This window comes from Haemaphysalis longicornis, unplaced genomic scaffold (genome assembly GCF_048455015.1).
Source record: "Haemaphysalis longicornis isolate Haplotype H1 unplaced genomic scaffold, Haemaphysalis longicornis Haplotype H1 scaffold_1, whole genome shotgun sequence".
Classification (NCBI taxonomy): domain Eukaryota; kingdom Metazoa; phylum Arthropoda; class Arachnida; order Ixodida; family Ixodidae; genus Haemaphysalis; species Haemaphysalis longicornis.
In genome coordinates, this window is record NW_027526203.1 from 229,915,719 (window position 1) to 229,930,834 (window position 15,116).

The 15,116-nt window shown below is 48.4% G+C and overlaps 1 protein-coding gene across 1 annotated transcript in view; it reads left to right on the plus strand.

Moving 5' to 3' along the window:
- The window catches only part of LOC144142570 (polyisoprenoid diphosphate/phosphate phosphohydrolase PLPP6-like), a 44,699-nt gene extending 30,727 nt beyond the window's left edge, over positions 1-13,972 (plus strand). Inside the window, exon 3 of the mRNA XM_077674166.1 lies at positions 13,432-13,972. Coding sequence (XP_077530292.1) covers positions 13,432-13,835 — 404 coding nt within the window. The 3' untranslated portion in view covers positions 13,836-13,972. The remainder of the gene's footprint in view (positions 1-13,431) is intronic.
- Positions 13,973-15,116: the final 1,144 nt, after the last annotated feature.

The following is a 15,116-nucleotide window of genomic DNA, read 5'->3' on the forward strand; positions in this document are numbered from 1 at the left end:
TTTGGTCACATGTCTGCCGCTACTGTAGCATGATGATTACAGTGAAGAAGTCGAAACGTCAAAGAAAGGTTTAAGGTTAACTGATTTAATTTACCGGTAGCATTGATGACATTTAGCACATAAGAATCAGAACGAATACACTTGTTACATAAATGAGAAACAGTCAATAGATCGAGAGTACTTAGCGGGACATGGCTGACTGGATCTCGGTCTCCCGGCGGGAGGGCACGACGACGAGCGGCAGAGTTTCTGAAGAGAGTCCTGGTGCAGGCCGCCCGTCCGCCCTCAATAGCCAGAGGGGCCGCGTTATATTCGCTTAAGCGGTCTGGTGGGGGATGTATTGGGGGAAAAAGTGCATCCTGGAGAGTGCGGACGCTAGGGAACAAGTCTAAGGCACACCCGCAGCCAATCAGGAAGACGCTTGTAAACACCAATCAGCCATGTTCCCGCCAAAGTGAAAAGGACCAAAAAACACAGACACAAGGTTTCGACTCGAAAACGCACACTTGGAGAATTATGGGCGTAGAGCAAGTAGTTAGACAAAACGCACTAAAGTAAACAGGGGAAGAAACAGGAAGGTCGTCTGAAGAACACTGAATACACGGAGCCCGAAGGCGAGCAGCGCACACGCCACAAGGGGAATGGAACGCCGCGGCCACGGTAACACAAGCCGAGGCGATGGCTCGCCCCCTCAACAGCCGCGCTCTCGGTCGGTCAGCGCGCAGAGACCCACTCCTCATGCGCTTCTTAGAAAACACGGGGCTAGGCGACCAGAGAGGGATGTTACAAAATAAAAAAAAGCAAACGAACCGAAGGGGGGGGGGGGGGGGGGGGTGGGCTTGCCGACAATATCCACGCAAGCCGGGCGGCTGCAGTGTGCGAAGTGCACGATAAAACCGGAACCCACCGAGACACAAACAAGGAAGTGTCGGGTACCGCGAATGCGCTGAGCTTACCCGGGTATTGCAGCTCGGAATTTGATTTCGGTTCCATTTCCTTAATATAAAACCGACTAACTGCGAGGTGTTTGTTCCGTTTAAGGGGTTCCATTCAACCGATTTCCGTTAATTGAGATTTCCCTGCGTGTGTGTATGTATATATATATATATATATATATATATATATATATATAAGGGTTGCCAGTCAAGAAAACCTCGGAAAGCAAAGGGGAGGTTGTGGTGGGTCATAGAAAGAGATGAAGAATTTTTTGAGTCGAAAAGAAAGTGGTGAAAAAATGCCCGCCCGGCGGGCATTTTTTCACCACTTTCTTTTCGACTCAAAAAATTCTTCATCTCTTTCTATGCTCCCCTTTGCTTTCCGAGGTTTTCTTGACTGCCAACCCTTATTTTCTGTCTTACTTCACGGAGCCCCTCATTTCCCATTTTCTGATTCGCTATATATATATATATATATATATATATATATATATATATATATATATATATATATATATATATATATATATATATATAATATTATAGCGAATCAGAATAGGAAATGAGGGGCTCGTTGAAAATAAGACAGAAATAAGAGTTGGCAAACAAGAAAACCTCGGAAAGCAAAGGGGAGGTTGTGGGGGGTCACAGAAACAGATGAATTTTTTGAGTCATAAAGAAAGTGGTGAAAAAATGCCCGCCGGGTGGGATCCGAACCCACGACCTCCAGAATACCGGTCTGGTGCGATAACCACTACGCTACCGGCGGGGCTGTTCCCCCACCACTTTCTCAGGTATTTATGTTAAGGTATTTTTTGTTTTCGGCACTTGGGGGTGGTAGCCAGCGCCACTCAGACAACTGGGGGTGAAGGGGACCTTCTTTTTAACCCCTGGGCCGTGACTCGAGTGTCTACGACATGTCGAGAGTGGTTGACCAGCGTTGAGCTCTCTTAAGCTCCCTATGGCACCAATACTGCCAGAACAGAGGCCCTCGCTATACATGTAGCGAATCAGAATAGTAAATGAGGGGCTCGTTGAAAATAAGACAGAACTAAGAGTTGGCAAGGACCTACCACATCCTCCCATTTGCTTTACGAGGTACTTTCTTGATTGCCAACACTTATTTCTGTCTTATTAAAAACCCGATATATATATATATATATATACAAAGTAGGGTTGGCAGTCAAGAAAACCTCGGAAAGCAAAGGGGAGGTTGTGGTGGGTCATAGAAAGAGATGAAGAATTTTTTGAGTCGAAAAGAAAGTGGTGAAAAAATGCCCGCCGGGTGGGATCCGAACCCACGACCTCCAGAATACCGGTCTGGTGCGATAACCACTACGCTACCGGCGGGGCTGTTTCCCCAGCACTTTCTCGGGTATTTATGTTAAGGTATTTTTGTTTCCTGCACTTGGGGGTGGTAGCCAGCGCCACTCGGACTACTCGGATGAAGGGGACCTTCTTTTTAACCCCCGGGCCGTGACTCGAGTGTCTACGACATGTCGAGAGTGGTCGACCAGCGTTGAACCCTCTTAAGCTCCCTTTGGCACCAAGACTGCCAGAGCAGAGGCCCTCGCTAAGCATGTAGCGAATCAGAAAATGGGAAATGAGGGGCTCTGTGAAATAAACACAAAGTAGGGTTGGCAGTCAAGAAAACCTCGGAAAGCAAAGGGGAGGTTGTGGTGGGTCATAGAAAGAGATGAAGAATTTTTTGAGTCGAAAAGAAAGTGGTGAAAAAATGCCCGCCGGGTGGGATCCGAACCCACGACCTCCAGAATACCGGTCTGGTGCGATAACCACTACGCTACCGGCGGGGCTGTTTCCCCAGCACTTTCTCGGGTATTTATGTTAAGGTATTTTGGTTTCCTGCACTTGGGGGTGGTAGCCAGCGCCACTCGGACTACTCGGGGTGAAGGGGACCTTCTTTTTAACCCCCGGGCCGTGACTCGAGTGTCTACGACATGTCGAGAGTGGTCGACCAGCGTTGAACCCTCTTAAGCTCCCTTTGGCACCAAGACTGCCAGAGCAGAGGCCCTCGCTAAGCATGTAGCGAATCAGAAAATGGGAAATGAGGGGCTCTGTGAAATAAACACAAAGTAGGGTTGGCAGTCAAGAAAACCTCGGAAAGCAAAGGGGAGGTTGTGGTGGGTCATAGAAAGAGATGAAGAATTTTTCGTAGACACTCGAATTAGCCCCACACGACTGACGCTCCTCACAATATACCGAAACTGAATTTGGCGCCTGAGCCCGACGTCCTCCTTTTGCTTATAATTTCATTTATTTTTGTTCGTCAAGCATGTATACTTCAAGAAAACTAATAAAAAGCGTACAAACTCGTAAAGAAACTCAGTTATTGCCATAAAAGTTACCTAATTTTAGCTTAGGGCCCTAAATTTGTGCCTCATTTTCAAGAAAAATTGTTAGCCATATCTTCAACTACTGATCTGGCAACTACAGCGTGGCATCATAGCGGCATCCGTGTTTAGACACATTTTTGAGCCAGCTTTACCCGCCTGGATAAACAGGAGACTTGTGTACTTCCTTGAGTACAATGGTCTTCTCGAGAGCTGCCAGGCAGGCTTCAGGGCAGGGCGATCCACTAACGATCAACTCGTCGCGCTCGAGTCTTACATAAAGTATGCGTTTATTCATAAACAGTTTTGCGCAACGGTGTTTTTTGATCTTGAGAAGGCCTATGACACCGCCTGGCGCTACGGGATCCTCAGTGACCTAAAGTCATTTGGTGTCTCGGGCAACATGATGAACATTCTTAATAGTTATTTGTCCGAAAGAACATCTCGTGTGAGAGTTGGTAGCGCACTCTCAAGGGTTCATGTACAAGAAAATGGCGTTCTGCAAGGTGGTGTTCTAAGCTGCACTCTTTTCATAGTTAAGATGAACTCCCTTGGGAAGGCATTGACACCTACAATTTCTTATTCAATGTATGCAGATGACGTCCAGGTATCTTTTAAATCATGCAATATGTCCATCTGTGAGCGTCAAGTCCAGCTCGCTGTCAAAAAACTTGCCAGCTGGGCAGGCAAGAGCGGTTTTAAACTTAACCCAGAAAAAAGCACCTGTATTGTCTTCTCCAGGAAGCGTGGGATCCATCCGGACCCAGACATTACCCTTAAAGGAACCATGAAAAGAAAACACAAGTTTGGTTCATTCAAAAGATTGTCTCGTTAGAATCATACTGACACCACTTTTAACGTAAACTTCACTCAAATAAGCTACATAATTAGGAAAAACGGGAATGGCCATGCGACTCACCAGCTCATTTCCCGCAACAGAACCTATGATGTCACATGAGCTAAGCTCTGCGATTGGCGGAGGCTGGCAGAAGCAGACGCAAATTAGGTAGAGCTTACAAACTAGACGAACGAGCGATTTGCGCTTAAATTTAGGGCACATTCTTTACAAAGCAATAAGAATGATGGGACAAACAGTGGAAGTTACGAAAGCACATGTAAACATAGAAGTACTGATGCGTTCTGCTGTTCGTACTGCGCACAGCATGCTTGTTTTAGCTGCACAGCACTACGGGGCTTGGGGTTGTCTCAGACGACACTGGCCGATTGACGCAAGCAACGGTGTCTTACATGACCCCATTTGTCGAGCGAGCACTGTTTCAGGGAACGAATATTTTCTCCCAGAACAAAAACAAGCCAGGTTTAAATGCGGGCAAAAACAAACCAAACGCTTGCCACGGTATGGTGGCGCCGTCTAGGTTACGGAACGTAAAGAAACGCGGGAACAAACCAACACCGCTGTACAGGGTGGAGACAACCTTTGAACGGTCCCGTGCCGCCGCAATTGGGCCAACGGGCTCAACGCGTTATTCTTTTCGTTTCCCACGAGACCTAGCAACGCAAAACAGACAATATGATTCAAACTTCTTCAGTAAACCGCGTTGCGGCGATAATTTTGCGCGGTTTTGACACAATGACTTGTTTCGGCGGCGAGCGAGCAACCGAAAACGGCGGCGCCAGCGTATACGTGTATCTACCCTGTACGGCGGATGCGTGAATGAAGGTACCCTAGGCTGCAGAGCGGTCGGTTCCTGTGATGTCATTTGGGACCACGAAAACGCACGATTGAGCGGGAAAATCAAAATTTTAACCTAAATTGTTTAATTTCTCAGTGAATAAAGCACCGTTTGTATCCGGACAAGCGCTGGGGGCACTATAAAACACGAAATCTTTCGAATAAAACCAACTTGCATTTTCTCTTCATGGCTCCTTTAATGGCGTTTCGCTTCCTGTGAGGAAGGAACACAGGTCTTTAGGAGTGGTGTTGGATGAAAAACTTACTTTCATCCCTCACATTAGGCAATTGAAACATAAATGTCTAAAGGCTCTCAACATTCTTAAAATCTTGTCACACCAGTCCTATGGAACCGACAAGCAACTCGTCTTACTTATTTTTACAAGCCTAGTGGGGTCCCGATTGGACTATGGAAGCGTCATTTATGGGTCTGCAACAAAAACGGCACTGAAAATGTTCGACCCAGTGCTGCATCTGGGGCTTCGCCTTGCATGTGGTGCTTTTCGCACTAGCCCAGTCGAGAGCCTCTACGCCGAGTGTGATAAATGGTCCCTATATCACCAGAGGATTTACATGGATTTGTTGTATGCCTCTAAAATCATTTCCCTGACTAACCACCCTTTTAATTCCACCATTAATAATACATCCTCACAACTGTTTTAAAATCGTCCATCCATCTCTCTGCCTTTTTCACTTAGGGTAAGAGAGGAAGCCTCTGAGCATGAGGTACCCTTTTTAGACATTCACGAGACACCCATCACTGATTTTATACCACCATGGAATCTGCGCCCTGTGCTCTGTGACCTGTCTTTTACGCAGCTTGATAAGAACAGGGTACCAAGAATTGCGATTCAGCAGCATTTCATGTATGTGCAGAATAAATACATGGCTGCAGAGTTTTTCAGTGATGCTTCCAAAGCGTTCACTGCGGTGTCTTGTGCTGCTTATGGACCCAATTTTGAAGCAGGTAGAACCATGAATGCAAAGACAAGTATTTTTTCGGCAGAAGCATATGGCATCTTTCTGACTGTAAAACACATAGTTGAACATAATATTCCTAAATCCATCATCTATACAGATTCGCTGAGCGTCGTCCGTGCATTATCATCCCGAAAGTCACCGAAAACCATGTAGTTAACCTTGTCTTGAAATCAATTATGCTGGCGTATTCTTCAAACCTTGAGGTGACTGTGTTGGGTGCCAGGCCACTCTGGCATCGGCGGAAAAGAACTGGCGGATGAAATGGCCGCCAATGCTGCACTCCGAAACACAGTAAACATAACACTACCTTACACAGACCTCAAGCCACATATAAGACAGCAACTCCTTAAAACTTGGCAAGCAGACTGGAGCGAACAGACAGACAACAAACTACACGTAATAAAACCACACTTGGGACAATACACTACTGACTCACACAACAGGCACATTGAAGTTACCTTACGGATAGGCCATATATATGTAACGCACTCGCACCTGCTAACGGGATTTCCAAGACCCCTGTGTAGCATGTGTGGGGAGGGCCTATTCGTGGTCCACATACTCATACAATGCAAGGCACTTGACACAACACGACTAAACACTTCAGAGAACTCTACAGACAACATATTCCCCTACACCCATCGTTGTTTCTGGGTGACGATGCCATGGTTTCTGTGAAACGCGTGTTTAAGTATTTGTCAGACGTTAAGTTTTTAAACCTCATTTCCTATCATGCATAATCAAATCTGGCCCTATACACCAGCCATCACCATTATCTTTAATTGATTTTACAATGTCCGGTTTATAAGTTTTATACCTACCTTTTTTGTGGTAATCACTTCTTTTCATTAAATAACTCCTTCTCTGGCGCTCTTTGCCCTCGCTGGCCTTGCGCCGCATCATCATCATAAAAACCCGAACATGAACACTCGCATTGCGTCTGGCGACGCCTCATGTTCTCGGGCATAACACACCCGAGTCAGGGGCGCGTTCGGGCTCTTGAGGAGCTCGGTCTTCGCGGCGCGGCTGTGGCAGTAAATTGCGTGTTTCTGCACGTCTTCGGGCGGCAGCTTCGGTGTTGTCGAGTGGCTAAGCGCCTCGTGGCCGACCGTTTTCGCTTCTCGGCGGAGAGAATTCTTTGAAATGTCGGAGCTGGCTGACACAGCAATGTGGTAACTTAAAAAAAGGAAGAATTATCAGCGAATCGAGCCTGTATTTACCCAAGCCCACCGAATCCGAACTGTGAACGGCGTTTGCTCACTGCCGTATGAAATTTTGGTGGGACACCAGACCTCCCCACTTCATTTAACCTGCCTACCTCATTGGGTCCATTACTATTTTATCTAATTTTTAAAACTTCACCCTCGACACCGATTTTCTCCAGAGCGTAACATGGCGTCTTTGTACCCATATCTGTAGCTAAACATGCATGTTACCACCAACACCGAGACCTAGCGTGTGTTACGTGATACGCGAGTGTGCTCAGGCGCGAGCTCAATCCCGCGCTTGTGTCGTCTGTTGGTGCGACAATCCAAGCGCATTTTGCGTACGTTGCTGCAATTTGATACCAACGCCGAAATCTCAAATGATGACGCAAACGAGAGTGGACAATATACGCTTAATTGTCGTTTCAGGTTCACAGCACGCATGCTTTGGATGCTAAGATAAAAAAATCCGCATCGTTCCCATCCGCACTCTGGCTTCGATGGATGTCTTGTTTCAAATGGATAATTATTTCCTTGCTGGTGCACCTTTTGGTAGTTTGTGTCTCGTTGTCAATGCGCGTTACGCGTCCGAGGTTTTTGATTTGTTTAATGGGGGGCGTGCATGCATGTATATTTGCACTGGAAAAGACCACATATCCTCATACCCTCCTCCCCCTCGTTAGAAATGTTCATAAGCAGAAAGACTTGTTCGTCTGCAATGATCGCTCGTTTCCATAAATGCGGTGTGCCTCATGGCTCAAGTTTAGCTTTGGCACGTGCAACGTCAATTTAAAATTTCGTCTTTTAAAATTAAAAAGAGAATTTCGTCTTTTAAAATTAAAAAGAAAATACATACACACTAAACTGAGACCGAACTTAGACGTATTTTACAAAGATGTTCCAGTGGGTCCCCCACACTGACAGCGGATCCAAGGGGGATGCGAGTTAGGTCGATCCCCAGCTGCGCGGTTTCTTTAGCCTGGCACCACTATGCAAGCTGAGCCGTATTTTTTTGCGTTTTGGTACCCAAAAAACACTGGTGCCTTTAAAATAGTATAGTAATAGGTGCGCATACGCATGCGCCCCTTCTGCTCACAGTCGAACAGGCTCGAAAGCGTGCTTCACCGTTGTAATACCCTCTCTGTGGTGGTGCACCCTTTACAGGCGACGCAGTTCTTTCTCTTGGTCGTTTTTTGCTTACGCCATCGAACCTAGTTCAAGCATAAACAACTTCAGTGGTAATAAATTATGCCAATCAATATTGCCTTACACATCGTGAGGCACAAAACAACCCTCCACTTGCGGGAAATGCTCAGTCCACCCGTGTAAACGGGTATAAGATACTTCCAAATTTGGAGGTCTTTTACACCCTTTATCTTCGTTGGCGGTCTTTTTTTACACCCTTTTTCTTTACGCCCTTCCTTAGTTTACAACACTCTGATTGGTAGCTTTACAACCTTGTGGGATATAGGGTGTTGAAATGATGAACACCCTTCTTGAAGGGAGTTGAAATGATATGAAATAGGTGCTTGGCATTTATTAAAATTATTTGATTTATTGAACATAGTAACTACCTTACGGTTAGAAAGTTCTTGCAAATCTGCATGCTGCTTTGTACATGCTCACATTAAAATGCATAATTACAAAATTACCGCTAAAATATCGCATTTTTGCGGCAAGCCCCCCGACTCTGTGGGAGGGCTTTCCTCTGCTGGGTATATAAGCAAGAAGAGCATATGTATTTCTAAGTAAGTATGCACTCGCGGTCCCCATGCATCGCTTTGGTTTTCTTGCTGAGTTGATTTCTGGTCTAGGTGTGACATCTGCGTGTTTGATTTGTCTGTACGTCATGCTGTGAACTCGGGCGATCAAGATTGTCACGCGTAGCTGCGCTGCCCACAGCCTTAGGGTGTTAAGCAACCTTACACCCTTTTTTTAGGGTGTTCACATGAACACCCCCCCCCCTTTTTTTTTCGTCCTTGCACCTTTTTTTTTTAGCCAGAACACCTTTTAAAGGTGTGCGCCGTTGGACAATATTTTTACACCCTTTTCGGCCAAAAAGGGTGTAAAAACCCACCGGAGGCGGATCGACTGCAGGTAGTTCAAGCGCTGACACATCGTTTACACATCGTTAGTGGGTGTGATATTTTCAATCGAAAGGACACTGAAGGGGAAAAAGAGGACCCCCTGGTTTCGTGGTATACCCTGTCCTGTTCAGAAATTTACTAGTGGAGCAGATAGCAAAGAACGATTGCATTTTAAGTGTGCGCAGCTTGCGTCTCTTTCCGGCGTTGCGAACGGACATTCTGTTTTTAGGCTCTTGAGCGAGCTGACGACGTCGCGAAAATATGACGCAGATACTGGGTCAAGCTGTCCAATCGAAGATCGGGTCTTCACGTATGTGCATCTGGTTAAGGGTCGAACAGGAGCGTAGTTGTCGAGCCCTTCTTCGACATCGTCGCCGCTTAAGCCAGTGAAGTCTAGGCAATGGCGGATGCGGCGTCACCCACGGCGCTTCGTTATCCCTCGTAGTTAACGCTGTGGACGTGCTTCATAGGAATGGTTACCAGCGGCAACTGCCGATTTGATCGAAGCGCCAGCAGTGTTGCCGAGACAGGCAGACCCGCCGTGTCGAGGTGCACCTTTGCCGCCTGATAACCTACCGGACCGGCAAACCACTTATTGAACAAAGGCCGAGATGATAATGCCGACATGGGTAATGATATAGGCTACGGGCTGTAGTGTGATGAACGTTACAGGGGCAGACACTTCTGCTAACAGCACGTTGTTACTATTATTGAGCTTGAGCACACATTTCAAGTGACCGCTGTGTAATGGCGGTCCCTTGTGCCCCCTTCGAGAACAAGCGTCATGGCCCTCTTACCAGGGAGTTTGCGTTAATCCGAAGATATAAGAAAATCAAATCTGTGTTTTTTACGCGCCGAAGCTACACCTGGGCTATGACCCTCGCCGAAGTGGAGGCCTACGTATTTAATTTAAGGCACCTGGATATTTAACATTTGTCGTATAACTTGACGCACGGGTGTTTTTGTTATTAACCTGCATCAAAAAACTGCCTCCGAAGGCGGTAAGCGTAGATACCTCGTATTCAGAATGTGACGTAAGGAAAATGCAAACTTTGTATGAGTAGGTCCAAGTGGGCCATTGAGTAACCTAAAGCAGCTTTTGAGCGTGAGATTTGCATGACTTGCTATTACTCGCGCAACACGTCTTTTGAAATTTGTTTTCATATCTGGGAAAGCGCAGGGCCAAGTAATGGAGTATAGTGCGTACCCCCTGAAGTGGTGAACGTGAGTGCGCCAAGGTTATTTTAAAGCACGTACGTGCCGCATCCGTCAATACGTAGCGTGCAGCTATGTTTCTTGGTTTATGTTTATGCTGTAGCATGCGACATGCAGTAGACAACGTTCCTGTCCGTGTGGCGAGGGATCTTGGCCGTGGTAATAGGTTCCAGAATTTCGCTGTCCAGAAGAATCGGTTGAGGCCGGGGCGAAGGGGGGGGGGGGGTATCCTAGTTTGCTCAAAATGAGGCGATGTGTTGAGGTTTCCGAGAGGCGTTGACGTTGAAGGTTGCGGTAAATGTCTAAGATGTCGGAGACCGTGGGGAGAACACCGAGATTGGCAAGCCGGGTGGTGCTATCGGTGGTCGGGAGAACCGGGGTAATCTTCGTCTCACTACGAATAAGGTCATCAAGTTTACCTTCGGAGGTGACGTGAGGTGACGGAGGTGACGTGAGGATTACGTACGAGGCTTGATAGCAAATGCGGCATGTAAGGGCATCGCGAAGTTCGTGAAGGTCCTGGTTTGGGTCCCCTTGAGCGTACAATGTCGCGAGGCACCATGTTGTTAGGTGGAGATACATTCCCCTCCGTCAGATTGCATATGAAGGCCTACAACGCTCAAGTCTTTTGTGGACAGAGGCTGAAGGAAAACTTGAAGGGGAGGGGGGGGGTGCCAATCACGGGAGTGCACGAGGAGCAGGAATGAAAGTGAACTGCTTGATCGGTGGCATTTAGGGCGGCTTGAAGTGCGGCTTGAATCAGCCCGGGACTCCCTTGAATGATCCAGATATCATCATCAGCATAGAGTAGCGGATCTCGGGGAGAAGTATCTTTAGAGCATGGTAAATACGGCGCATCGGGAGGTTAAACTGTGTGGTCTAACGTACGGGATAACAGAGGACCCCGCTAGCTTCGCTAGAGAAGCTGTTACCCGCCGTACACATAGCCCCAGCGTAATCCGAAGACTCACGCACGGGTTCGGGTACTCGCATGCGGTAGACAGACTCCGGCTATCCGCAGTAAGGCTTTATTGCCTGGTAAATACAGGGCATGTGCCAGACAACACCGTTGCCGCTCGCGGGGAGACAATGGCTCGCTCAAGCCGCGGGAACTCAGATTTAGATATGTCATCACAGTCGCAGGAACAGAAGGGCCTCCCGGGCGACTGGTCACGACTGAGTTCCGTGAAGCCAACTGGGCCCTCCGTCATCGGGGCATTGGGAGTTGGCAATCCCAAACCAACCGATTCTGACAACGCGCCCAGTCGACTTCCCAGCGGAACGCTCGCGCGTCCCGCAGGTCCGCTCGGGGGGACAGCAGGTCTCCCCCAAGTCGAGGAGAGGGGGGCGCGAAGGAAGGCGACGAGCTGGTCCTTCCCTCGCGCACTCTTTCGCGGGGAGCCGGTTCGGCGCGTTGCATGGGGTCACGAAGAGTTCACGACTCACGTGATGCGCCGGCTGCCCAAAGTGGCGGCTCCCAACTCGCCAAAACATGGGCATACGAGGCGTAGGGAAACAAGGGTTCCCACAACTGTGTGGAGAAAGGGCAGATCTTTTAGGAATGCCTCTCTGTAGGTGACGTACTGCGTCGAGAGAGAGAGAGACGTTTTGTAGTGCTTTCAAAGGCTCCTTAGGGAAACGTGGTGAACGGCGTCCCGGTGGCCGCAGCAGCCGTCGCCGTGACTAATCGTTGGATAATCAGGTCGGAGCTGCCCAGCGCCTTAGCCCAGTGGCCACCGTCTGATAAGGGGGGGGGGGGATAGAGGGTTTTGGGACAGTTCTAGAGATGATGTTCAAACGTTTCGACTGCTCCACAGGTACGGCAATTGGGGGAGGGGTAGATGAAAGGATAAATACGGGCAAGCGGTAGAACAAGGGAGGGTATGAGTTTGCAGCAGTCACCACAAACGTTCTTCGGCGTTTGATAAATCCGGGAGCTTGTGGTCGCCGATTTGTATGAGGGACGTGATCGAATGGAATCTCTCACATAGTTGTATGCGTGCGAGCGGCAATCGGCGTCTGCTCTGAGCATAGTGTCTTGGTCCACATAGTCCAATGCTTTCGTGAGGCCTACAGCGAGGATAGCTTTGAGCTGAGCTGAGCATAGAGACTGCAGGATGCCATCGTGTATGCGAAGCCGTGTATCATGGGCGCACCCAATGAGAAGCGTTTGGGTATCTTCGAGATGTTGCTCAAGGCTATGGAAGGCCATGCGCTTTATAAATTTAACGTGATAGGTGAGTGTGATGGGCTGGAGATTGGAAAGGCATGTAGCTTTTCCGGGCTTCGGACTAGAGGCCATGTGGCCCTTAAACTGGTAACAGAGGGGTAGTTGTCCTGTCTATACAATGTTGATGACGGGAAGGATGTCGTGTTGGTGACCATCGAATATATTCCCAATTACTGTAGTTACGGAGTCGAACCCTGGGGATTTCCTCTACATTTCCAGAGTACCACAGAGTTCAGCCAAGCTGAACTGATCTAGCGCAAGGTTTGGAGGCCCGCGGTAATTCGGATATCGAAGTTGACGGGCGGGAGGGATTAAGGTCCTCTCATGGTAACAGCAGAGTGGCCTGGTCTTTGTTTACTGGCGGGTCGATTAATCCTGTGTGTGGTGAGAATATTGGTTGAGTACGAATTTATTCTGGCTTTTAGGATACGCCCGGTCTGGGTAGTGCTGCCCTCAACTTTGCGTACATGGTGCGCCGGAGAAGTTCTTAGGAACCCTGGCGTTTTCGAACAGTACTCCAGGCTTTAAAACAAACCCACCTGATGCGTGCACGAACTTCTTCCGGGAAACTGTTCCCCGACTTTCTCGCTTTCCGTTTTATCTGATTCCTCGTCTTCTGAAGCGTTCACTGTATTCTCTATGCGTAGAGTATGCGTCGCATTGGTCAATAATTTTTTTCCATAGTAAGCGCAAATTCTGTATTTCATACCCGGCCCTTCACATTTCTGCTGCAGCTCTGTTCATCGACGTGGTGCTGGTGGCCGTGCTGAAGGCAGCCACACGTCGCCGGCGGCCTGGTGTGAGCCGCGAGCAGTACGAGCAAGAGCCGCTCTCGTCCAACCTGAGTTTCCCGTCTGGCTTCACCTCCCGGGCCTTCCTGGTCACCCTGATTGTGGTCAAGCACAGCCACCTGTTCCCCCTGCTCAAGCTGCCCTTCTTGCTGTGGTGCATCGCCGTGGCCATATGCAAGCTGCTCATGGGCAGGCAGTTTCTGGGCGACTCCTTGGCGGGTGCCGTCTTGGGCTACGTCGAGTACCACTGGATCGTGTGCCCGCTGTGGATGTCCCAGGGGACGGCCTCCCTGTTTTACAACTCTTTCAACGCACTCGAAGAACCGGTGTACGACTCGATGCTGTGATCTTCAATCGTTAAGGAGGAGGTGAACATTCTTCTCTCCTTAAGGAGGAGTTGAACATTCTTTTCTCTTTTGCTCGCAGCCAAAGAACTGATCTCGTGCCTTTTATAATCCTTTTCGTAATAAACTTTTGCGATGAAGTTGTTTGGCATTTTTTCATCCTGCTGTAAAGACTTGCTTGGCCATTTGGACTAGCAGGCAACTTTTTCTGGCACAAAGTAGTTCATCTTAAGAAGATAGAGAATAGTCTTTAATGTCTTTAATGATATTGGTGAGGTTAGCCTGGCCAAGGCGCCTAGCTTGCTACACCAGATGCAGAGAAAAAATGAAATCAAAGAAGTGATGATGATGACTATGATGACAATGATGCTTTCATCAATAGTCCTGTTTAGAGTCTGATCCAGTCCTGGGCTTCGCAGGAAAGACAATAGAGCTTTTGTCGCTCGAGATGCTCGTTTAGAGTAAAGGCACATTCCCAGTGGCGATTCGCCTCGTCGCGCGACGAAACGCGACGTCGCAAAGCGATAAGCCGGCCGTCGCTTTTCGTCGCTTTGCGGCGGCGGAGCAGATCGCTCTCGGTCCGAATTACCTCGTCGCGCGACGGCCCCACAAAACCGGATAGCCAATCATGGCCGCGGAGTAGGCTGACGTAGCCGGAAACGAAACGTTTGTTTACATCCGGCAATGCAAACGGTGGCGCCGCCGCCGCTGGGCTCGCTCGGCCAGCGCTTGGCCCGCTATCGCTGTACCTGCCAGGTCGGGCCGGCAAGCAACTTCCCGTGCGCTTCGGTTCTTTGGTCAGTGGCTTCAGCGTACACGTGCACTAATCAACGAACAGCGTGGAACTCATCCGTCTGGAGAAACTTGTATGGATTGTAAAAGCAAGTAATCATCGTATGTAGGTGAATAGCGAGACGGTAGGTTGACTTGCAGCCTCTTCGTACTTCTATCGGCGACAGGTAAACACGCGTAGAGTTCGGAGGCGTCAGAACTTTGCGTCTGTGAAAAGAAGCGAAATTTCTGGGCTGTGATGCGGGTGCTGTGGCGTGAAAGCAAGCGTGTCCATTTCTTCGTGCAATATATTGAAAAGAGCCTTCTTGAGTTTTATTTTCTGCTCCTCCCGCAACCCGCAATGCTTGCGGCATTGTTCAAGGTTAGTAGCATGTGTTTTAGTTTGGTTTCTATTTGCTTTTGTCGCGCTCGTGTAACATAATTTTCTTTGACTGCGAATGGTTGACGCACCAAGGAGGTCGTACAAGTCGGCAAGCAGCTGCGCTGAACGCG